Source organism: Myotis lucifugus, unplaced genomic scaffold (genome assembly GCF_000147115.1).
Source record: "Myotis lucifugus unplaced genomic scaffold, Myoluc2.0 scaffold_160, whole genome shotgun sequence".
NCBI lineage: Eukaryota > Metazoa > Chordata > Mammalia > Chiroptera > Vespertilionidae > Myotis > Myotis lucifugus.
Window position 1 is genome coordinate 2,801,344 of NW_005871208.1, and position 23,848 is coordinate 2,825,191.

The following is a 23,848-nucleotide window of genomic DNA, read 5'->3' on the forward strand; positions in this document are numbered from 1 at the left end:
GACATGGGGTGGGGTGGGGATAGGAGTATCTATCCAGGGCCTGAACTCAGGGCCCTCCCCACTGAGGTGAACTGGTTGAAGAGGACCGGTGGGAGGTGTTTGGTGAGGTGGAGGGGAGGATGGAGGATAGGACAGAATGTATGGGCTGGGGACAATGTCCGCGGAGGCAGGGCGGAGTACGGGACACTGGGTGTACCCTAAAGACCAACAAAGGGACCTGGCTGAAGGCAGACAACTGGGACGCCATCATAAGACTGGAGTCTGTGAGTCTGTGAGGTGTCTGGGGAAGATGCAGCTGCTGCAGCCTGGACCTGTCTGTACCTGCCCCAAGTAGGAGGGTGGCGGGAGGCCTCCCACAATGCCAAGCAGCCAGCATCAGGCCAACCCCAGGCGGAGGGAAAGGAGGTGTGACTGGGAATCAGGACACGTAAGATTCAGGGAGGGTGGCAGCAGGAAGGAATAGGTCGGTGGAAAGGTGGTGGGACTGGAATCTTAGAAGACTCTGGCGAGGGAAGGAGAATGGGGACCCACATTCCTGGGTTCTGCAGGGAAGCTGGGACTAGATGGCTAATTAAAGTACAGGAAGTTCAAGTTCCTGTTTCTGAGCCTTAGCAGTCTCTTGCCCTCACTGCACCGATCTGGTTGGTTTGAAGGAAAGCTGTTTCTGCACCTGCCAAGATGCTCCAACTCAAGGGCACGAGAATACTGGGGTTGCCAATGCCTTGAGCTTGTTCTGATCTAGAGGCCAGAGATCTCAGGGTACTGTGGCCCCGCTGTTCAAGTCTGGCCTTGGGGGAGAATGTGGGGTCTCTGAGCCCATCAGAGGAGGTCCTCTTGCTCTGGATCTGACCTCCCACTATGCCATCCAACCCTAGCATCACAAAGCCTGCTTCTCACCCCCCACATCTACCCCTCCTTGTCTCTTCCCACTCTTCTCCTCCTGGGTGGACTCCTAGAAGCAGGCATGGCTGATTGGTGATAAAGACCCCTTTGCCTTGTCCACCTTCCCACACTGCCCTAAAGACTCTGAGTTAGGGAGGTCTCTGCAGCGGTGGCTTAGCTTACCAAGGGCAGGCAGCTGGTAAAGGGCGGGGTGACCTTGCAGGCAGCTGGGGGGGGGGGGTGTAGTGTGTGGGGTGAATTCATTATTGATGAGCCCTGCACCCCGGGCTACTAATGAGCCCAGGCCGGCTGCTCTAATTGATGTCAAGAAACTTGAGACCCCCAGATCAGCTTCCCGCCTGCCAGCTGCCTCTCCTGGGCCCCCTCCCCCTCCCTGCACCCCCAGCTGCTCTGTTCCCTTCCCAGGGCCTCCTTTCCATCTCTACCAACAGACAAGGAAAGGGCCCAGGCCTCCCCGTCCCCCACCCCAGTCCCTCTGGATCACTCAAGTCTCTATGGTGGGAGGCAGACAGAGCTGGAGGGGCTGGGAGATTGGGAAGGGGAAGCAGACCAGAGCCTGAGAATGACAGTCCAGGGACAGAGCGGCTGGTGCTAGATTACATCTGCAGCGTTTCTGAGCCTAAGGAATCGCTTTCTTATATTGTGAGAGACCTTGTCATTCTCTGAGACTCGAAGCTACAGGCCCCACACAGACCCATGACACCAACCCAAAACTCAAAGCCCATTTCCCCTCCTCGTTTCCTTCTCACGATAGTGTAAGAAGTCTCAGATCTAGCCCATGAGGTTTCGCTGATGCCACTCCCACCCCTTCCCCAGGAGCGGGGAGTACGGGATTTCTTTCCTTGAGAATTCCCAGTGCCTTGCTATGCCACAGCTGCTATTCTTGGAAATGCTGGGTGGCTCTTTACTTCATCAGGTCTCTTCTTCCCCACTAGTCCCTCTTCATTTATAGGTTCTGGGAAGAAGTTCCTGAGGGACAGAATTACCAAGAAGTCACAGATTGGAGTGTGGAGCAACCTTGGTCTTTCAGGAGAGAGATTATGAGGTGATGCAGTCATTGCTAGGCAGGAGCCCAAGGTAATAAGACTAGTCCTGGCCCTGGCCGGGTAGCTCTGTTTAGAGCGTTGTCCCAGTACACCAAGGTTATGGGCGAGGTTTCTGGTCAGGACACATACAAGAAGCCAACGAATGCATAAATTAATGGAACAACAAATCGATGTCTCTCTCTCCCTTAAAAAGAAGAGTCCTGGTGGTGTGGGAAGAGGGTGAGATGGACCTCATTGCCTCCCTGCCCCAAATTTCCATAAATTTGTAGCTTTGCTGCCCTCTGGTGGCTGAATTCTGGTCTAGCATGACATGGACAATCCTATTAGATTTTAGCACCCCTCTCCTTTCTCTTGCTGCATGTTAGCACAGGCCTTAAGGAGGCAGAGGACCTTGAGGGGCTCCCTCACTTTCATTTCTCTTCAAAGACCTGAACCTTATGGCATGTTGGTTAAGGAGGAGGGCTTTCACCGTTAGACAAGGGCGAATTCGACTCTGCTCTGGCACTCACTGTGTGAGTTGGGCTAGTTACATAACCTCTCTGGACCTCAATTTCCTCTTGTGTAAATGGGGTTAATTGTACCTACTTCACAGGATTATTTGTAGAAATTAAAGGGATAATGTAGAATATTTAACAACCCCCCCTCTACCCACCACCATACAATAAGCAATAAAAAACCAAAACAAAACCCTAGCTGATTTCTTCTTAGTTTTGTGGCCTTTTCTCTCAACCCATTTCATTATCTGATTTAGGGAAGCCCAAGTGAGTCTTCTGGACCATCTTCTCCCAACTTCAACCTGGACCTCCCCCTCTGCCCTCTTCCCTAACCCTCAAGGAGAAGGGGTTTCTCTCCTTCTCTCTGGGAGGTGTGAGGGACCAGGCCTGTGGGGCTGAGAGATGGGCAGGGGTCAAGTCTTTCTTCCACTCTTCCCATCATTTCTTTCACCTAAGAGAAGGGAACCCCAAAACAAGTCCCCCAATTCCTGGGGTTTATAATCCTGGCCCCCGGTGGAAAGAAGTTGTGAGAAACACAGGTTTTTCCTGCCCACCAAGCTGTCTGGTACCAGGATGGGTTTGGAAAATGTATAAAAGAGATTCCAGCTCTGGTCAGTGGGGGCACCGGGCCGGGTTTATTGCACTGCAACAGAGTTTAAATAAGTCCCGGGTGTCCCGAGCCGAGGGGAGGGGAGGGGAGGGTTGGGCAAAGAGAGGAAGGGCAGCGTCAGTGCAGCTGGCGGGCAGAACCCAAATCCTGCAGGCCCGAGAGAGTGGGCTCCCCTTTCTCTGGGGGACTGGGAGGGCCTGCCTTTGGCCAGGCTGAGGTTCCAGATCTGTTGCCATCATGGCCCCTTCAGAGTCCTGGGCAATTCCTGACTTCTCCCGAGTCAGAGGTGGATTGGGCCTCCAGGCCCAGGTGTCCGGTGCAGGTTCAAACGTTGTCCTGAATCTGCCTGGTTAGGTTCTCAATGGCTGAGTCTGGGTCCCAGATCAACCCCAGGCCCCAGGTTCAATCTGGCCCCATGTGAGTTCGGATTCTCCTTGGAGCTGGTTCTGGGCCAGCATCGATCCTTGGTTGGGATCTGTCCTGAGCTGGTCCTGGGCACCATCCACAGTTAGTGTTCCTTATTTGCCCACCGAGGTGGGGGCTGTCCAGAGCTGCCAGGGCTCACTCGCCAGGTTCCAGGTTCTTAGCCGGGGCCTCCGGTGGAACTCTGGCAAGGCTGTGGACAGATCTCTGCAGGCTGGAGCTGGTGGCAAGTCCTGGTGGCAAGTCTGGCCCAGAGAACTGGGATTGGATTCCCCAGTTCTGGTTCCAAGTTGTTTTCAGGAAACTCTCTCCAAAATGCAAAGGCTGCAGGGAGGCTAGGCCTCTGTCCCTGGATCTCAGTTCCCCCGTCCGTGGGGAGGGCATGTGTAAACGAGGGTCCTTCACAGTGCATGGGGGGTGGGGATCCTCAGCTCCTCACCTCCCGGCTCTGGCCCTTCAAGTATGTCTCTGGGCTGGGAGAGGAGCGTCTCCCTGGCCCTCAGCACCTTCAGGAAGCACCCAGCCCCCTCCCCGTCAGTAGACTGAGGGTGGGGGGACTGAGCCTTCAGGATTGGAGTCTGGGAATAGGCGTCAGGCATCTGAGGTGGCTGGAGGCTTGAGCTGAGCTTTTTCCATGGCGGTGCCATAGGGGAGGGAGCGTTTGAAGAATCCGAGCTAATGACGGGGAAAGGAGGGAGAGTTTAGATACTGGGCTCCCATTTCTCCCCAGATCTTATGCCAAGGGGGAATGAAGAGGACTCTCTAGTGCTTCCAATCTCCCTATCTGCAAAAGTGGCCTAAATTCAGGCTGTCATGTCTACCTCTCCAAGAGGCCCAATGGGCCAGGAGGGCTAAAGCTGGGGGTGCTTTGGTATAAAGGGATCTTTCATCAGTGCCATAAAAGTGCCCCTGGGTGAGCCAGGAATAGCAAACAGGTTTGAATTCAAGTTCCAAGTCGGACTGCCTAGTACTGGCTGCCTCTGGAGGAGGATTCTGAGGCCACTGCTAGGGTCTGACCAATTAGTGACAGCTGCCAAGGGTCTTTGGAGGAAGTGACAGCACAAATGCCAAATTTGCCACCTGCGAGGAACACTGATTTTGCAAGTAGAGGCAAACTTATCAGGTTGATTCAAGAGACTCTAAGATAGGGGCTGAAGAATGAAGGGAAGGATCCTATAGGCAGGGTCAGGATGGGATGCATGTGGCCGGAGCACAGGTGGGGGCATGTGGCTAGAGAATTGGTTTGGAGGAAGATGGTTGGGATTGTGCTGGGTCAAGGGCAGAACCTGATGAGAGGGTAGGATGTGTCGGACCTTGTAGAGGATGTAGATGAGCAGACCGAGGAGCAGGAGGCCAATGAGGATGGCGAGGATAATAATCCACAGTGGGACACCGTGGCCGCCTTCTGCCTTGGTCCACTGCACAGCCGTGGCCACCTAGGGAGCAAGGCAGGAGAGGTCACTGAGAAGCCATTAGTCCTTCCCACCTACACTTGGCTCCCACTTGCCACTGGACCGAGACCCACCTCTCACCTCGCATCTTGGGCTAACAGAATTCTGAACTTCAAAATTTAAATTCTTAAAAAGTGCGTTATTGTTGCTGACTTTTGGGCCTTCACACTTGCTAGTTTCCTCTCTCCAGGGAATATTCCTTCCCTGAGTGGTTAGCCTGGTAGTTCAGGCCTCAGCTTAAAATCACTTCTTTCAGGAAGCCTATCCTGACCCTGCAAGACTGTGTTCAAGTGTCCCTATGATGTGATCCCGTAAGTATCCTGGCCCTCGGCACACTGTATTCTTATTGCCTGCGAGGCCGTGGACTCTAGGAGTAAAGATGCCCTGTCCATCAGGCTTATCATTATATCCCTGAAACAGGACATAGTAGATGCTCAATAAATATTTGTTACAATCGTAAGGCCACCCCCCATCGATGTCCCCGTCCTAGCCCCAGGCCCAGCACTCTGAGCCCCATCTTCCTTGGCCCAGACCTCTGGCCCTGGACCCACCAGAAGTTCCTTTCGGGGAAGCTGCCGAGGCAGGATTCGGTAGGGCATCTTCAGAGCTTCGTACACAGCTTCACACTGCAGGCTAAATGGCTGGTGCTCTCGCTGTGGGTGGAGGAAAGGTGTTCAGGGCAGTCCCCCCACCCCTGTCCTTGGGATCTAGAGGACGTAAGGCTCCCCATGGTCTGGTTCAGGTTCTGATCTTTCTCTATTTGGGGCTCATTCTCTCCTGAATCTCTGTGTCCCTTACCTGAGATAATAAATGTGTAATTGAATAGTTATAAATAAATAATACATATTTAGATGACTGCATGTAAAAAAGAATTTTAAAAATCATTATTAATGTGGGTTAAGCACCTAGGACAATACCTGGCCCATAATGTGCACTTCATAAATGACTGCTCTTTATTTACTACTCTTACAGCTGCATGTCTCTCCACTAGAGATTCATCTTCCATCTCTTTTTCTACGTTCTCTGCACACGGATCACCCTCCAGCCCTACCACCTTCTTTGAATGGGCCAGGAAAGGGAAGCTGTCACTCTTCTCAGTGTGGCCACTAGGTGGCGCCAAGGACACAGCTCTGTTTAAACAAGGGCAGGAGGGGAGGGGAATGCCCGAGGCCCCTTTCCCAAAGGATGTAGCTAGGACAGTGGGGACAGGGAGGGTCAGAACAGGCGGGGTTAGGGCTGAGGTAGAGCTCCCTTACCTGCAGGAAGGTCTTGGCCCGGACCCGGAAATGCAGTTGCAGACTTAGGCTTTCTTGCCGGTGGAGTGGCCCAAGCTCACAGCGCAGCCTGAAACACTCGGCCTCTGGGCATTTCTGGGGAGAACGAGGAAGCCTGAACCTGGAATTCTGCCCTTTGAGAACTCAAACAGGTGCTCAGCGCTTGGGCCCAGACCTCATTCCCAGGGCGACTTACCAGGATCTGAGGCCCAGAGGCAGGGCTCTGGCCTGGAGCTTCCCGTCTTTGCAGCCTGTGGTTCTGGGAACCCTCGGGATCCAGCTGGAAGAGGAAAGAGACTGACTGTTAGCTGCCTCTCCCCCTCATTACAGCATCTAAGTCAGCCTGCACGTGGGCCCAGAACAGCTTCAACTTGTTCTTTTATCCATTCGGCTGACCACCTCCGGTGGCACATCACCAAGCCCAGTGTGAAACATGGAAATGAACAAGGCTGGGTCCTTGGTTTACAGGGAAAAGATGTGTAAATAAATACTTAGGTCCCTGTCGTGGCCTTAGGGCCTTTGCATTGTTTGTTCCTTCCTGGAATGCTCTTTCACATCCTTTTCTTTCAGGCCTCCAGGTTTTTTCCCTGATGGGTCAGCCTCCAGTTCCCTTCCCACTCAGAATGTTAGCACTGCGCTTTTATCACTTTTCAATACCTGCTAACCTCTCTCTTTAATTTTTATTGTTTAGTGCCCTCCACTAAAGTGTAAGCTCCATGGGAGTGGAGACCTTGTTAATTTTGTTCAGTGCGATGTTTCCTGAGCTTATAATAGGGTTCAGTGAAGGCACTCAATTGATTAAATATTATTAATGAGTAAACATAAGGCTCCCCATGATCTGGTTCAGGTTCTGATCCAGGAGGACAGGGAGGCTGTTCCCCTGGGGCCCAGAGGAACAGAACTGGAAGGCTTCCCAGAGGAGGTGGCATGGAGCTGGGCTCTCAGAGTGTGCCAGGGCTGAAATAAGGGGGGAGATTTTAGGCAGAATGACGGAAGTGCAGTGCATAACAGAGTCTTTTTCCTGCCTAGGGCCTCGAGGTGTCTGTGGCCTTTTCACACCCTTCCCATGGCCTAAGTCCTAGCTTCAGGCACACCGTCAGCCATACTGCTCTTCCAGGCCCCCCCCCCCCACCTCCCCCAAACCTCTCAGCCTTGGTTCCCCGCCCCCCACTCGTCTCCAGGCCTCTCACCTCCAGGTGCTCTGAGTTGGGGGGGTGGCTGGAGGTACAGTTGCTGAGTCCTGTAAACCTGGTCATGTAGAGGAGCTGCTGCCCTTCCAGGCTCTGGGGACAGCTGAGCTCCAGCACGCCCCGGCTAACGGAGCTGGGGCCCCAGTTGATGAGCTGAGGAGAGGAGAGGAGAGCACAGTCATCACGAGAAGGAGGGAACAATCCTGCTCCATCGAGACCCTGGCTCACCATGGCCCCTACACTCTGCTGCGAGTCTCCTGTCTCAAGAGTTAAAGAGGAGCCCTGATCAGTTTGGCTCAGTAGATAGAGTGTCGGCCTGCAGACTGAAGGGTCCCGGGTTTGATTCCGGTCAAGGGCATGTACCTTGGCTGCGGGCACATCCCCAGTAGGGGGTGTGCAGGAGGCAGCTGATCAATGTTTCTCTCATCCATGTTTCTACCTCTCTATCCCTCTCCCTTCCTCTCTGTAAAAAAATCAATGAAATATATATTTTAAAAAAGTTAGTGAGAAAGTTTAAAAAAAAAAAAGAGTTAAAGAGGAAATCAGTGGGCAGTGACGAAATCCTCTCCAACCAATACCCTTCGAGGTAGCTCCATAATCCCTTCCAAGTCACTCAGCTGGCCTGTCCCTCCTCTCTGTCTCTCCAGCTGACCCTGCCCATGCCTGACAGCACTCCTCCTCCCTCCATGCATCCTTTCCGTCCCTCATTCTGCTCCCAGCCATCTGCCACTCATCCCAGCTCCTCCTTCCCTATCATTCACTGTGGCCCCACCCCTCCTGGTCCTAGTCTTCCCTGCCTCTATCCCTCCTCACCTCATAAACATGGTGGACAGCAGGGCCCAGGTCCCCCTCCTTCTGAGGCTGGTCTGGGGGATGCCAGTCGCTCACTGGGAATAGCACTGCTTCAGGTTTGGAGACACTAAGGAGGAGGGTGGTTTTAGAGGACAGTGGAAGGGACGCTATATGCATACTTTCCTAGAAGTCTCCCCACTCCCAGCGGGGCCCCCTTCCCCCTGGACACTGACCCGTTAAGGGAGACCCGGGCTTGAGCCTCCACCGATAGCCGGAAGGAAACCACTTCGCTCTGTGAGTTGTTGAGGTTCTTGCTGTGGGACGGAGAGACTGAGTTGGTGCTGGAGCCCAGCCAGAGAGGAGTCCGCTGGCACAGGCCCCGCTCCCAACACGGCTGCAGCCTGCGCGGCGCCCGCACCCCCCCACCCCCCGCCCCCCCAACCCAGCACCCTACCTGAGGATCTGGAAGTCAAACTGGATCGTTTTCTTCGTGTCCCGGAGGTGAGGAACTGTGAACCGAAGGCCACTCCAGAGCTGTGGGTGGGCAGGAGGACAGGGAGGCTGTTAGATGGGGCCTTTGCCTTATCCCAACCCCAGCCCTCCTTCCCTGTCCCACAGCACTGCTCTGAGCGGGCTGGCCACTGCCCCCTTAGGTCCTCTCTCCTGCCCCAGACTTACACTGGCTCCTGCCTTCATGGGGTTGCCCAGGTCACACACCAGTAGGCGGCTCTGGTTCACGGCAAAGTAGTCACAGCTCAGGCTGGAGAAGTTCTGCAGGTGGGGCGGGTGTGCAGGTAAGGTTTTGGTACCCCTCTGGCAGGGCTGCTCCCCAGCCCCCCTGAGAGTCCCGTTCATACCCCTGGGTGTCTGACGAGTCCTGAGTACTCGGCCTCCGGAGGAGCCGTGACCCGAAGCTCAGCCTCATAGGCGCCACCCTCACCCACATTCTGGGCGTGGAAGGTTAGGTTCAGAGCGTTCTTGTCACCCAGGTACACGTGGTTCTGCTCCCTGGAGGGGGCACACAAGGTAAGGGACACTGGAATTAATCTCCAAACCAGGACAGCGATAATGATATAATAACAGACACCATTTACTCAGTTCCAACTCTATGGCAGGCGCTAGGCTAGCTGCTTTTTGTAAATTGCTTCATTTACTTCTTCCAAAAGGCTAGGGAAATAGATGCTATTATTCCCACTACACGGATGAAGAAGCAAACACTCAGAGAATTTGAGTAGCTTCCCAAGGTCACACAGCTAGCTAGTACGTCCCTGTGGTACTTTTTCAGGTCCTTCCATGTTTCCTGTGTCCTGCTTCCAGACCATGGCATCTGAAACCCCCGCCTGATGTTCGTCTTCACTTACCCAAACACTTCCAGCTGCAGGTCTGGCACACAGATGTTGTCTTCTCCACAGTCCAGTAAGATCTGAGCCTGGGAAGCAGGGAGGCCATGAGAGAGGGAGTTTAGAGCCTCTCCTGGGCTGTAGGTAGGCTCCCCCACTCAGGGTCCTGCCGAAGGTGCCCAGGCCCCTCTCCCCCTGGCTTCCCCCCACCCTGTCCTCACCTTGTCCTCGATGCGGCTCCTGCTCTGGTAATGTAAGACTGGCCGGAGGCCGTGGCTGTCCACGGGGGCTTGCGGGTCCAGGGAGAAGTTGAGGGCAATGTGAATCGGGGAGAGTTTGTCTCGGAACTCTGACTCGTTCTGGGGCAGGGGAGAGGGTTCACAAAGTCAGGGGACAGTGCTTCTCATGTTTCCTTCTGTCCACTCAGGGCCTTCAAGAATTCAGGGGTCCAAACGTGACCGTCTTCATTGCTTGAGAGGCCCTGACAGCCTGGTTCCCAGCTCTGACAGAAGGGTCCCCCTCCTCAGCTCCACCAAAGTCCCGAGCCTTTGCCTGGAACCTCCCAATCGCTCTCCCTTCAGGAAAGGCCCCAGTTCTCTATGGCCTGCCTCCCCAGGCCCATCCAGAACCTGCCCTGGAGGCCATACCCTGAGGTAGATCTTCATCTCTCTGCAGTCCTCCCGGGCCCCATTCTGGATGAGCAGGGTCTGGGTCAGGGTCGCCTGCCTGGAGGCCAGGAACAGTGCGCGCCGTACTCCTCCCTTCTGCTTCTGCCAGTCCAACTGGAGCTCCACCGTGAAGCCTGCAGCCGGGGGTGTGTGTTAGGAGATTCTGCCTCTCCCTCTTCATCTATTCAGGGGGAAGGGCAGTGTCCACGTCCCCAGTCCCTCCATCCCCTTCCAGGGCCCGAGAGATTCAGGGAGTCTCCTTTACCGATGGAATCAGGAACGTGCTTTCCAGAGGCGTTGAGGCAGAAGCTAAGGTTGATGCTGGAGGAAGACCAAGGGGAGAGCTGATGCACCCACTGGACAGGGAACCTATGTCCTCTGCCTACCTCCCAGACAGACCCAGACTAGGACACCCCCCCTTGTCCCCTGCTGCAGACCTGGTCTCCCTGCCTTCTCCAAGGCACAGACCGAGGTCACCCAGACTGCTCTCTGCAATCTCCTGGGCCCCAGCTCACCAGGCCACAGGGTTCCCCTCCAAGCTACAGCTGCGCTCCTCTGGGTTGAACATGGCAGGGAAGATGGTGAGGGAGGCACTGGCAGACACGATGGGGCGACCCCTGCCAAGAGTGGATGTGGGGACAATAGAACTCAGACCCTGTGGAACCTGGGCAAGAAGCTGATGCTCAAGCCCCAGGATCCCCCTGTCCTTTGTCCACGTTCCCAACCTCAGCCCCATTGAAGAACTCCCCAGTTCCCACTTCTCCCAGGCTGCCCATCCTGGAGTTCATACCTGTATACCACAGCCTTGTCCACACCAAAGGACCCCACAATCAGATCTGCAAGAAGTCAAGAAACTACCCTTTACAGCAAGCCTCAAAGTAGGATCCTTCCTTTCTAACCCTTCTAGTTTCATAGCTCAAGGAGGCCGAAGTGAGGGAACATCGCCACCTGGTGGCAGTAGCCCAGAGCTGCACCCACGGACCTCAGGAAAGTGCAGAGAGGGGTTCAGGGGGCCAGCGACCAGTGAATTCTAAGTGGAACAAGGCCTAGGGAACAACTCACCAGGGTATCCGTTGCCATCCAGGTCTCGGCCTCCTCGAAGGGCAGAGCCAAAGAAGTTTGGAGTGTGGCCGGTTGCCCAGAGGGGCAACAGCACCTGGGAAGGCTTAGAGCCCAGCCCCACTGGGCCCCCAGGGAATACAAACACCACTCCCTGCTGGGTCTCCCCACCAAAGGGAGCCCCAATGGCCACATCTGCAAGACACACAACACACACCAGTCAGCAGGCCCGGATCCAAGAGTTCAAATCTTTACCACCAAAACCCAGGACCCAGGATCCTATTTTTCCCAGCTGTCATCCCCCATATTCTAATTCCTTCAAAGCCTCGAGACCTACACATCTTGGGAAGACACTGGGGGTCTGGGTATCTTAGCCACTCTCTTTCTAAATCCCTTCTGACTCTTGACTCCTCCTCAGCTCTTTGTACTTACCATTGTAGCCATCTTGGTCCAGGTCCCCCAGGGGGGTCAAGGAGCTTCCAAATCGGCCAAACTCATCATGGCCAGTAAGGGTGAGGGTGGGTGTGGGCTCCATGCCGGCTGGCTGCTGCAGGTAGATGTAGACCCTGCCTACCTCCTGGAGCCGCCCATCGGCTGTCCGCTCCATGAGCAGGGGTGCTCCCACCAGCAAGTCATCCAGTCTGGGGGCAGGGCAACAATCTAGGCATCCTGACACCCTGCCTGGCCGCCTCCCCTCCCCAATCCAGTGCCAGGAACTTCCAGGCATCCTGGATCCCAGGCTCCCTCCCACCCGAGCAAGAAGAGCTGAGGTCTTCTGGTCTTAGAGCTCAGCTCTCTCTTTGCCCTAGGCAAAGGGATGTAGGCACAGTGAGGAGAATTCAGGGGAGAAGCCTGGAGAAAAAACTCTCCTTGCGTTTTCCTGTCCCCATTCTTCCTTCCTGGGAGGGGCATCATGGTGTGCCTCTTCCCACTACTCACCCGTCCCCATTGAGGTCTGTTGCAGCCACTGCATAGCCATAGTAGGAGGCCATCTGGGGAGGACAGAGGAGCAGCCTGGGTCAGAACTAGAGGCTCAATCAACAGAATCAACAGGGGTTATGGAGGGAGGTCAGAGACTCCAGGGAGAAGGGGGCTGAGCTTATTGGGTCAGAGCTGGAGCTTGGTGGGCAGAGGGCCCAACTGGGTTGGGGTTGGGGGTGTCCTCACCTGTTCCCCTGAGAAGTTGTAGAGGGATCGAATGTCTGAGCCATTAAGGATGGTGACCTAGGAATGAGGAGAGATGCCCATTGGCCCTGGACTCCCAGCCCCTGGACGGAGGGCAGATATGTACAGACTACCCAAAGGGAGGCACTCCGTGGAGACAGAGATTACTTGTCCCCTAATTCCCTCCTGAGCTTTGCCCTCACATCCCTATTTCTATGCCAGCAGCTCAGTCCCACAGCAACATTCTTCTTCTCCATATCACTTACCAACGACTGTCAGATCGAATATTTATCTATTGCCCATGCCTACCCACTAGAGTGGGAGATCAATGCAGGCAGGAGCTTGGTCTTGTTCTTTGCTTTCTCCCCAGAGCCTACTAGTAAAGTAGTAGACGCTCAATAATTATGAACTGAATGACCGAATGCACTCTGAGGCTGCACTCATTCTTTATCCTCCAGCCCTCCCAAACCACAACACTCACATCTTCCCGACGTCCCCTCTGAGTGGCTGGCCCTATCAGTCACCAAGTCTTTTGACTTCTTGCTCTCTTCCCCGCTGTCTGGTGAGAGTCCTCTCACAGGACTGCTGGAGAGCCTCCTGCCTGCTTCCCTGCCTCAGGCTCTCTTCCGCTCAGCACCCTTTCCCCACTGCAGCAGGGCCTAGGAGGGACCCCCCCTGGCTTGAAAACCCACAGGAGTGTCCTGGCCAGTGGCTCAGTTGGTTGGAGCATCGTCCCATACAGCAAAAGGTAGTGGGTTCGATCCCCAGTCCAGGCAACCCACTGATGTTTCTCTCTCTCTCCACCCCTTCCTCTCTCTTTAAAAATCAATAAACACATATCCTTGGGCGAGGGTTAAAACACACACAGAAAAACCAACCCACAATGGGTCCCTGCAGCCACTACCCAAGCCTGGACTTCTTGGCTGGTTCTGTGAGGCTCTGGATAACTGGCCCCAGCCTGCCTGCTTCTGCTCATCCCTTCCTCCTCCCCCTCCTCCTCCTCCTCCTCCTCCTCCTCCTCCTCCTCCTCCTCCTCCTCCTCCTCCTCCTTCTCCTCTTCCTCCTCCTCCTCAGTCAGCCCAGAATCTGCTAAACAGGCCTGATGTTTTCCTTTCCCCCATGCCTTTCTTCATGCTCCTGCATAGGATGCTATCGCCTCATCGCCACTGACCCTCACAGGACCGTCTCTGATCCACCCCTACCTGGAAAGAAGGTTATTCCTCTCCCTAAACCAGCCGTGGGCAAACTACGGCCCGCAGGCTGGATCCGGCCCGTTCGAAATGAATAAAACTAAAAAAAAAAAAAAGACCGTACCCTTTTATGTAATGATGTTTACTTTGAAGTTATATTAGTTCACACAAACACTCCATCCATGCTTTTGTTCCGGCCCTCCGGTCCAGTTTAAGAACCCACTGTGGCCCTCGAGTCAAAAAGTTTGCCCACCCCTGCCCTAAACTGATAACCATCGTGCCCATTTCCTGAAACTGACCGTCGTGCAGGGAGAACGCCGACCTTGGAACAAGACAGACCTGCTTTTGGATCGCTATCCAGCCACTTCCTAACAGTGTGACCTTAAACAACTTATGGTAACATCTACCCGCACCGGCTTGAATAGAAATCATGAGTGGACCGTGCCCCACACACTGAGGGGCTCCTGAACAGTAGCTGTCCCTTCGGTTGTAATTATATGTGTCTTATCTTACACAGTTGATCAGAGGCACCTTATGAGATGAGGTGCGATGTCTTATTCATCTTCTTATCTCTTACCTTGCTTTAATAAATGTTAATTGAACAAACTCCTACGGCACTCTTATCTGTAAGCTTTTTAAAGCACTTGTCATGGTCTAATAATAACAGCTACCAGTTGTACACTGCTCAACAGTTCACTAAGCACTTTCACATGCGTTACCTCATTTCATCCTTACAAGAGCCCCGTGAAGTCAGAACTATTATTATCCCATTCGACAGGGAAGGATGAGGCTCAGAGAGGGTAAGCAGGCTCAAGGGTTTACAGAGTGAGGTAGACTATGAATAAATAAAAATAACAGAAGGATGCATCTAGAGTAAGACCAAGAACTTGAACCCAGGTCTGACCCCAGACCTCGTGTTCTGATCCACGTTTCGAATTCTCACAAACTGCCCTGCATGTTTTCTGTTGTTTTTTTAAAATCTTCACCAGAGGATATTTCCCACTGATTTTTAGAGAGAGTGGAAGGGAGGGGGAGAAACAGAGAGAGAGAAACTTCGACATGAGACACATTGATTGCTTGCCTCCTGCATGCTCCCGGATCAGTGCCAGAATCAAACCCGGGACCCTTTAGTATGGGGTCCACGCTCTATACACTGAGCCAAACCATCTAGGGCACATGTTTTTTTGTCATCAGCCAGCGGCCAGGGGCGGGGGGTTGGGGGAGGGAAGGAAGAGGGGGTCAGGCAGGGTCTTACATAACCGTAGGTGAGGTTCCCTTTTGGCACGCCAGCAACAAAGTCTGCAAAGAGATGAGAAAGTTGTGGGAAACAAGGAGTCACAAGAATGGTAAGTGTCTCAGTTCCTGGGTCTCCATCCACCCGCTCCCTTGGCCTTGGCCTGGGGACACACTCACCTTCTGTGTCATCACCACTGAATTCACCCACAGCCACAGAGTAACCTGGGGGACAGGGTGGGTGGGTATTAGTATTCTTGCTTCGGGGACCCATCTGCCCAGGCCCATCTCCACTCCGTCCCCCACCCCTGCAGGCCTTCACAGCCAGCCTGCACATGGCAAGTATGACAGCGGGGCTGGTGATGCCCGAGTGGGAAAGAGGAGGCAGGGGAGTGTGAGGACAGGACAGGACAGGGGCGCCTGAGGTTGCCCCCTCCTCTCCTCCCACCTGCTCACTCACCCAGATAGCTGTCGTCGTAGAAGGAACTGGCCTGGCGCGTCTGCAGCTGCCCCTGAACCAGGTTGATGAGGTACTCAGGGTAATAGGACCCTGCAATCTGCTCCTGGGTGGCCGACAGGATCTGGCCTGGGAAGGGGATGAGGAGGAGATGGACGGAGGAGGAGGGGCAGGGAGGAGAGGACTGGGGGTGGGGGTGACTGGGTAGGATTTTGGAAGTCTGGTTCAAGGAAGGCAAGCTTGTGCAGGGTGGTGGAGGAGGACACGTAAGTCTCAACACAGGGAGAGGAGAACTGGGATGGCCAACAGGAGGGGAGATGGCGACCTCAGGCCGGGAGCGGGATGAGAGGCCTGTGCCAGGGCCCGAGGAGTCAGCACGGCAGGACTTACCTTGCCAGAAATAGCTCCCTGGTCCACCCAGCACCACGCGCCCAGTCTGCAGGGGGAAGGAGGCGAGTCTACGTCTGGTCCTGACCCCCCTGTGTCCACCACTCACAGCCCGTCCCTCCCAGGTCACCCTCTCACCTTGGTGAACTCAGCACTGAAGCCACCTTGGCAGTAACCCTGGCCTGCTGCCCAGCTGAAATCTGTGGGGGAGAAGGTGGTGGGCAGGAGGCCCACGCAGATGGGCCGAGCAGGAAAGAAGAGAGATTGGGGAAGGAGGTGGGAGAGGACCCTGGGGGAAGGGCCGCCCTGAGCCAGACAGTAAGCACGAGACGAACAAGGGCGGGTTTAGCGCCTCCTAGAGAGAAGGCAGACAAGGCGCGGGCCCACTCTTGCCCTACCTGAGCGGCAAGGTGCGTACTCCAGAATCCGGGTGAAGTTGTCTGTGGAGAGGTAGCAGGTGCCCACGGGATCGCTCAGCGGCTCCTTCTCTGTGCGCCAACTGTACAGCGGAGCGCAGGCCTGGGAAGGCCCCGGAGGAGGGATCCTTAGGTTTAGACCAACAGAAACCCTCTCCTCCCTCCAGGCCTGTGTTCCATTGTGCCCGACCACGCCCTACCCTGGCCGCCACCACCCCAGCCGGCTGGCCCCTCACCAAGATGGAGGAGCCATGGGCGCGAACGGTTGCTCCGAACCACTGAAAGGACTTGTACTCCACAGGCTCCTCCCCCTCGGGGTTGGAGAGGGAGGACTCCAGGATCCGAGAGCCTTGGGGAAGGGAGAGAGGGAGTCATGCAGGTAATGGGCCACCGAGCCCAGCACAGCCCCTACCCTCAGCTTGGGGGCGCCCAAGCACTTGCAAGCCTAAAGCCAGGACTTACTGGGAGGGGAATGACAAAGGGTCTTCAGGCTCTACTTGGTGTAGCCTGACTCACCCCCGCTCTCTGCGCACACACCTGGGGTTTCTGGAGTTGCCTCGCTCTGGTCCAGCTGGACCAAGGATGCTTGCAGTGAGGTGGGGGCAGGAGGTAGTGGGGGAAGAATGGCAACCCTCTGGCTGCACTCCTCTGTCTGTACCTGGGCCGTATCTCTAAGCACCTTGTTCTTTTCTCGATCTTTCTCACATCTCGGGATTGCTGCCCCATGGACCCCTTCTAGCCACCGCCTTCCCCACACCACTGTCTGTGTCCATGGGGTATGGATATATACATCATACAGGACATCCTTTTTTATTCCTCTGATTCTTACCTGTCTTTCAGGTTTAAAAAAAAAACACCCCATCTGTTTCATGATCTTATCTCCTACCCCCCACTGTCTCCATCTGTTTATGCGCTCCTCTTTTTGTCCCCTCACCCCAGTCTTTATCTCTGAAGCCAGATATAGCTCAGCAGTTCATATCCTTACTCCACCATTTACTAGTTGTGTGACCTTGAGCAAGTTACTTAACCTCTATTTCCTCAGCTATAAAATGGGGATAATAATATCTCATACAGTTGTTGGAAGGATTAAGTGAGTTAATATTTATAAAGTGCTTCTAGCAGTGCTGGGCACAGAGCAAGTGCTCTTGAAGTGTTAGCTGTTATTACTGTTTATCTCTGGTCTCTGTCTGTCTCCCCGCTCTCTATCCCTGCATCTACCCTGGGCCTTGAGCTCTTTGAGGGCAGTGGCTAAATCATGCTTCGACCCCCCGCGGCCCCAGCACACACAATGCCTGGCACGCACGATCACTTAGTCAGTGCTTAGTTAAATGAATCAAATAGCCTGTGTGACTCTCCCTGTCTTTGTCTGTGTTACTGGCCTGGCCTCCCCGAGCTGTGGGTGATTCAGGGGAAATGAGAGCCACATGTTTCTGAATCATGCCCGCCCTCCTCGGGCTGGGCTGGACTGGGAACGTGGTGTGAGTGCCACGGGGAGCCGCTGCTCGCTGCACAGAACTGGAGCACCACCATCAGAGCTGGGCGGGCACGTGGCCAGGGAACTGGGCAGGCTCTACCCTTCACTCCAGGCCCCACCCAGGCCCCACCCCCAGTCCCTCCTTGAACTTCCCAGGCCTGCCGAGGAGGTTGGTTACCTTTGCTGTCAAACTCAATAGGGGTGCACGGTGCCAGGCTGGTGCCCCAGGGGCAGAGGTAGACAGCACCACCCTGTAGCACGCCTGGCTGGCTGGTGTTAGCCTTGGGTGCTCCCACCAGCACGCTGACCCTGTGAGGGGAATGGAGAAGCAGTTCAGGGAGGCTCCTAGCCCTTCTTCAGTTTCCCAAGGCAGGAAGGACCCAGGCCTCTGGGCCAGGGGCTGGCTGGGGGTGGGGTGGATGCCCCCTGAGTTGTATTTATATCTCAGAAGATGCCACAGATGCCAGAGGCACAGGCTGGAGTCAGGCGGTCCCCATGTGCCGCTGTCACTAACACAACCCCTCCCCTCCTCCCATCACTCTCTTTCCTCTCCTACCTTCTTCCCCTGCTATTAGAGAGAGAAGGAGCCAGAGTCAGTTCTGGGAAGGGAAAGAGGGGCCAGAGGTTCTGGCCTCAGCGTCTCCATCCCTCTATGGACCTGCCAAGGTTGGATGTGCAGCCTCTGGAAGCCAGGGTCCTCTCACCTAGCCCGTACCCTCTTGTCCCAAGCCAAAGCCTCTCTCTGGGCCAAGACCCAGGCATCCGGCTGCCCTGCTGTCCAGCCGCCCAGCCCTGGGGCGTGTAGGAGGAAAATGTGAGTCTTGGAATCAGGCAGAAGTGGAGAGAAGAGCTGGATGGTGGTGAAAACAGACCGTTCCCCTGGGCTTGGGCCTGCCTTCTCCTTGGGCTCTGGTGTGGACTTCCCCACTGGGGCTGGGCCTTTATCTCAGCCCTGGAACCCTTTTCCACACACCATCTCTAGGAGTCTGCATTCAGATCCTGCTGTACTGGAGTCTTAGTTCCAGACACCGTCCCTCAGTCACCACTGAAACCACGAGGAGAGGGTTGCCTTTGCTGGGGGGCTCATGTAATGGGGTGATCATAGTTAAGGTCCTGGATAATCTTCCCATCTTTGGCTCTGTCTCTGCCATTTCTTGGTCCCTTGCCTCTGAGGCTTCTGCACAGCAGTCAGCCTTCTTGGCGTTCTCCTCCAGGGTCTCCCATGAGGACTGCATCTGACAACCAGGGCTGGGCCTGGCCCTGGGCCAGTGTCCCTGCAGGCCTTGGCCTCTGCTCTCCTCCCATACCTGCCTCTGTTCCGGCTTCTCAACCTCTGATCCTCTGCCCCTCTGACTGCTTGCTCTCTTGGTTTCAATGTTTGAGTTTTCTCTCTCTTGATCTCAGATCTTAGGCTTCTCCATATCTGTTGATTCCTGTCCCCTTTCGGCCTCAACATTCCCGTACCCACTCCTTCCTGTTATTAGGATGCCTTCTTCAGCCTTTCTTACCAGGAAAGAGCATCCAAGTGGGAGATTATGTTAGAGGTGACAAACGCTGGGTTTGCCTTCCAAGAGGACCGGGTGGGGAAGGAGTGAAAGGGGTGGGGTCCAAGAGAAATAGGGGATGGCAACCACAGAGGAAACAGCTCCAAGGGACTGCAGTGGGGAGTGAGCAGTCCAGAGGATGAGAATGGAGGAGGGAGAGGCCAGGGTCCAGTGGGATGGGGGGGTGCTGAGAGTGCGAGAGTTCCTGGAGTGATGGGGGTGGGGTGCCAGCCTTAGTTACTGTGGGGACAGGAAATGTTTACTGCCTGTGGCTTCCTGTCCATTTCCAACCTCTCACTTCTCCGTTTGTCCGTTTGTCTCCCACCAGCGGGGCCCCACCCTTTTCACTCAGGCACTACATACAGCTGGGGGGTGGGCCATGGGCGGTGACCTGGTCAGTTACCAGGCCCAGGAGGTAAGGCTGGTCGTGGGGAGAGGCTGCGTTGTCCTAGGGCTGGGTGAGGAGAGAGGGGTACCACCCTCCCCTAGCTGGGGCAGCCCCAGAAAAGTTGTGGTACAGGAGGCAGTGAAAAGAGCACTGGACCAGCTTGGCTGATGTGGTTTAGCGGTTGAGCATCGACCTATGAACCAGGAGGCCACAGTTTGATTCCTGGTCAGGGCACATGCCCGGGGTTACAGGCTCCATCCTGGGTGAGGTATTCAGGAGGCAGGAGATCAATGAGTCTCTCTCATCATTGATGTTTCTATCTCTTTCTTTCTCCCTCTGCCTTCCTCTCTGAAATCAATAAAAAAAAAAATTTTTTTTTTTAAAAAGAGCACTGGACCAGGAGTCAGCCCTGGATGAGGGGCAGGCACTGGCTCAGTGTGGACTTGGGCCATACTTTTCCCCTCTCTCTGGGAGCAGAGGTTATGTCAAAGTCTCGGGGAGCTCTGATAGTTTACTTCCAGGAGAACACAAGGCTATGGCTAAGGGACCCGGTTCTCATTCCCCATTTTTTTAAAAAATATATTTTTATTGATTTCAAAGAGGAAAGAACAGGGAGAGAGATAGGAACATCAATGATGAGAGAGAATCATTGATTGGCTGCCTCCTGCACGCCCCCGACTGGGGATTGAACCTGCAACCCGGGCATGTGCCCTTGACCAGATTCGAACCTGGGACCCTTCAGTCCACAGGCTGATGCTCTATCCATTGAGCCAAACCGGCTAGGGCCCACTCCCAATTTTACAGCACCCCCAGCTCTTGAGGAGGAGCTGAGCTTGAGTTCTCCTGGGATGGCCCGAGGAAGAAGCCTGGAGTTTGTCGGACAGGGTTGGAAGGTGAGAGAGAGACCTTACAAAGATTGTAAAGCCCACAAGCTCATGGGCCAGGGGCATGTGCGTGGCTGTATGAAGGTTCAGCAGACCCGTTGTTGCAGGTAAGCCCACAGACTCCGATCCAGACCTGCCTCCACCACCCATGGCTTGTACCCAAGGGTTCAGTGGCCCTTCTAACCCAGTTCCTCCAAGTCAGTCTAATAACTAGTGCCCCTGCCTATGTGCCAAGGGAGGCACCTGGTGTCAGGGATGGCACTTCACATAGCTTATCCTATTCTCCCATTTTTAGTTCCTGCTTCCTAAATCCTGGAGCAGTTGGGGCCCCTTAGGGGTTCAAGAAGGTAACAATGGAAGGTCCTTGGGTTATTTCCTTTATCTTTTAAAATCCTCACCAAGCCCTAACCGGTTTGGCTCAGCAGATAGAGTGTCGGCCTGGGGACTCAAGGGTCCCAGGTTCGATTCTGGTCAAGGGCATGTACCTTGGTTGCGGGCACATCCCCAGTGGGGAGTGAGCAGGAGGCAGCTGATCGATGTTTCTCTCTCATCGATGTTTCTAACTCTCTATCCCTCTCCCTTCTCTCTGTAAAAAATCAATAAAAAACATTTTTTAAAAAATCCTCACCAAAAGGATATCTTTTTATCTCTTTTTCAGAAAGAGTGGAAGCGAGGGAGGAGAAGAGGGAGACAGAGAAACATTGATGTGAGAGAGACACATTGATTGGTTGCCTCTAGCATGCACCCCAACCAGGGCCAGGGATCAAACCTGCAACCCAGGCATGTGCCTTTGACCGGGAATCGAACCCAAGACCCTTCGGTGCGTGGGCCAGTGCTCTGTAACCAGTGACCCACACCAGCCAGAAACTCTGGGTTATTTTCAATTTTTCAGAAAGCCTAATGGAAACATGCGTTTACTTGATAAGGCAGCCCAGGCTAATTAAAACCTCAAGTATATTTACTTTTGCTGGAATTATATCAACTCATGTAGAGAGCCTGACTATCTCATATTGGTCACAAGCTCTGATTGGCAGCTATAGATGTCTTCTTGTTCTCACTTCTAGCTGATAAAAAATGAGAAAAAAGAATTATTTCTTACTAAATGCAGTTGGGCAGATAAACCCTTCTAAAATATAAAGTTCAAGGGAAGAAATAATTGCCATAATTTATTTTGAAGCCGTAGTACCCTGAAACTCTAGCGTTGGTTCTTGGAGACATGGCTGCCACCACTGGAAGGCACCGCAGAGGGCACCCACGGGTGTGAAGACTTTCTTGTAGAAGCCTCAGGGCTGCCACGGGGAGTTAGGAGCTAGTTTGGTCCTGACACTCCTCATCTTCCACAGTGGTTCTCAACCTTCCTAATGCCACGACCCTTTAATACAGTTCCTCATGTTGTGGTGACCCCCAACCATAAAATTATTTTCATTGCTACTTCATAACTGTAATTTTGCTACTGTTATGAGTCGTAATGTAAATATCTGATATGCAGGATGTATTTTCATTGTTCGCGACCCACAGGTTGAGAACCGCTGCTTTAGAGCAACCTCTTTTCCCTTTTTATATAGAATGTCCTGGTAAGATATCATTTGAATTTTTTAAAAAGAAAAAAACTTTAATTAAAAATACCTGCTGACTGAGTCCCGTGTCCTTATTTTACAGATGGGAAAATTAAGCCCCACAAAAGTGAAGTAACATGTCTAAGGTCACTCTGAATCCTTCTCCACATAACCAGAAGCCAGGAATCCTGATTCCTAGGCCAGTGTTCTGGCTTACCCCGTTGCCAATTTATCTCCTCTTCTCTCCACTATCGCCCCAGCCAGGCTTCTGATTAACCAGGATCCTGTTCAATATATGGTTACTGTTTGACTCTGTTGGCCTGACAAGGTCGGGGGTGGAGAGAAGCAAGTGGACCAGGGCCCAGACCCTGCAGGTCCGACAGCAGCCCTGGCCAGGCCAGAGGAGGACACCTAGTTCTGGGTCCTACAGTGTATTCTCAAAGACAATGCCTGGCTGGCGGGGGAGGGAGAGTTGCCTCTACCTATGCCAACTAAGTATCCGAAAGGAATAAAGAGCTGGGCTAAGGCTAGTGCACCTTTTAAGTCTGTGTCCTAGGCCAAGTCACTTTCCCTCCCCAAGCCTTGGATTCTCTACCCATCAAGTGATGGGTTGCCCTTGAATGGTCCCTGAAACAAACTCTAGTTCTAAACTTCTGTACCTCCTGAAGCTTCAGTATATATATATATAAAATAAAATGGAGCAATAATGCCTCTTCTGCCTAATGCAAAGATTTTGTAATGATCCAATGAAAAAAGAGATATGAAAGTGCTAAGGAATGTGAGGGACTATTATTACTAAAACTGCTATAAGCAAATATTAAAAGCAAGTAAGAAATGGGGGAAAACTTGGAAAAAGGACTAGACGGTATCTAGGTTAGGAGAGAAGCAGAGACAGAAAAACAGCTACCTCATACAAATCATGCCTGCCAGGTATCGATCCCCCTCCATGGACCAGGTGCCTTTTATCTGTATCGTCTCCTTTAGTCCTCAGAACAGCCTCATAAGTTAGGTGTCTGACTTTCAGAAGAACACCAGGCTCTAAGGCAGCGGTTCTCAACCTGTGGGTCGCGACCCCTTTGAGGGTCGAACGACCCTTTCACAGGGGTCGCCTCAATACATCCTGCATATCAGATATTTACATTACGATTCATAACAGTAGCAAAATTACAGTTATGAAGTAGCAACGAAAATAATTTTATGGTTGGGGGTCACCACAACATGAGGAACTGTATTAAAGGGTCGCGGCATTAGGAAGGTTGAAAACCGCTGCTCTAAGACCTTAAGGAACAGGCCCCAGGTCACACAGAGAGCAAGTGGTGGGGCCAGGGTGCACACCCAGTTCTGCCTGACTTAAGGCTTGGCCCTTGCCTACCTTGCAGACTCTCTTGTGTTCACCCTGCCCTTTGATGCTGTTTTGGTGTCCAGGGTGAGAGGTGATGCAGAGGGACCAAGAACACAGAGGCCCTCCCTCTCCAGCGATGGCCCCAGGCGGGGGCTATGTTGGTCCCTGGGTGTAGGAGGGGGTGGAAGGTCCAGCTGCAGTGGAAGGGAGATCACGGGGAGGTGGAATGTGCAGAGTCCCACTCTAAGAGGGCATTGTAAAGAGAAAGTGAGAGGGGGAGGAGTGCGAGCGAGACACCTGGCTCTCTTGGAAGGAAAGATGACAAGAAGGGGGAGGGGGAGGGGGAGGGATGAAAATGCTGGGTCCTGTTGTAGAAGAGGGCTTTAGGGACTGCGGGATCAGGCCAGGGCCAGGCAGACACCTAGGGAACCGGAAGTATGTGAAAGCCCAGATGTGTGAGAGGAGTCTTTGAAAAGGGAGATGACACTCTTGCTAGGTGTGGGGCAGGGTAAGAGGAAGGTTACCCAGATATGGGGGAGGATCCCCACCTCTCCTTCCCTCCT

At 53.8% G+C, this 23,848-nt stretch overlaps 1 protein-coding gene across 2 annotated transcripts in view; it reads right to left on the reverse strand.

Moving 5' to 3' along the window:
* Nucleotides 1-3,050: 3,050 nt before the first annotated feature.
* The window catches only part of ITGA5 (integrin subunit alpha 5), a 22,714-nt gene continuing 1,916 nt past the window's right edge, over nt 3,051-23,848 (reverse strand). Inside the window, exons 2-30 of one of the 2 annotated variants that reach the window (XM_006095810.3) lie at nt 17,750-17,880; nt 16,334-16,446; nt 16,080-16,200; nt 15,820-15,881; nt 15,685-15,730; nt 15,298-15,423; nt 15,018-15,062; nt 14,860-14,903; nt 12,418-12,474; nt 12,190-12,242; nt 11,683-11,891; nt 11,254-11,445; nt 10,982-11,027; nt 10,707-10,808; nt 10,457-10,512; nt 10,171-10,325; nt 9,745-9,882; nt 9,545-9,612; nt 9,041-9,191; nt 8,862-8,954; nt 8,638-8,717; nt 8,417-8,497; nt 8,205-8,310; nt 7,392-7,544; nt 6,398-6,481; nt 6,184-6,297; nt 5,479-5,580; nt 4,790-4,912; nt 3,051-4,151 (exon numbers count right to left, since the gene is read on the reverse strand). In XM_006095810.3, coding sequence (XP_006095872.3) covers nt 4,068-4,151; nt 4,790-4,912; nt 5,479-5,580; nt 6,184-6,297; nt 6,398-6,481; nt 7,392-7,544; nt 8,205-8,310; nt 8,417-8,497; nt 8,638-8,717; nt 8,862-8,954; nt 9,041-9,191; nt 9,545-9,612; nt 9,745-9,882; nt 10,171-10,325; nt 10,457-10,512; nt 10,707-10,808; nt 10,982-11,027; nt 11,254-11,445; nt 11,683-11,891; nt 12,190-12,242; nt 12,418-12,474; nt 14,860-14,903; nt 15,018-15,062; nt 15,298-15,423; nt 15,685-15,730; nt 15,820-15,881; nt 16,080-16,200; nt 16,334-16,446; nt 17,750-17,880 — 2,935 coding nt within the window. In that variant the 3' untranslated portion in view covers nt 3,051-4,067. The remainder of the gene's footprint in view (nt 4,152-4,789; nt 4,913-5,478; nt 5,581-6,183; nt 6,298-6,397; nt 6,482-7,391; nt 7,545-8,204; nt 8,311-8,416; nt 8,498-8,637; nt 8,718-8,861; nt 8,955-9,040; nt 9,192-9,544; nt 9,613-9,744; nt 9,883-10,170; nt 10,326-10,456; nt 10,513-10,706; nt 10,809-10,981; nt 11,028-11,253; nt 11,446-11,682; nt 11,892-12,189; nt 12,243-12,417; nt 12,475-14,859; nt 14,904-15,017; nt 15,063-15,297; nt 15,424-15,684; nt 15,731-15,819; nt 15,882-16,079; nt 16,201-16,333; nt 16,447-17,749; nt 17,881-23,848) is intronic. The other variant, XM_014461809.2, reaches the window with a different exon arrangement.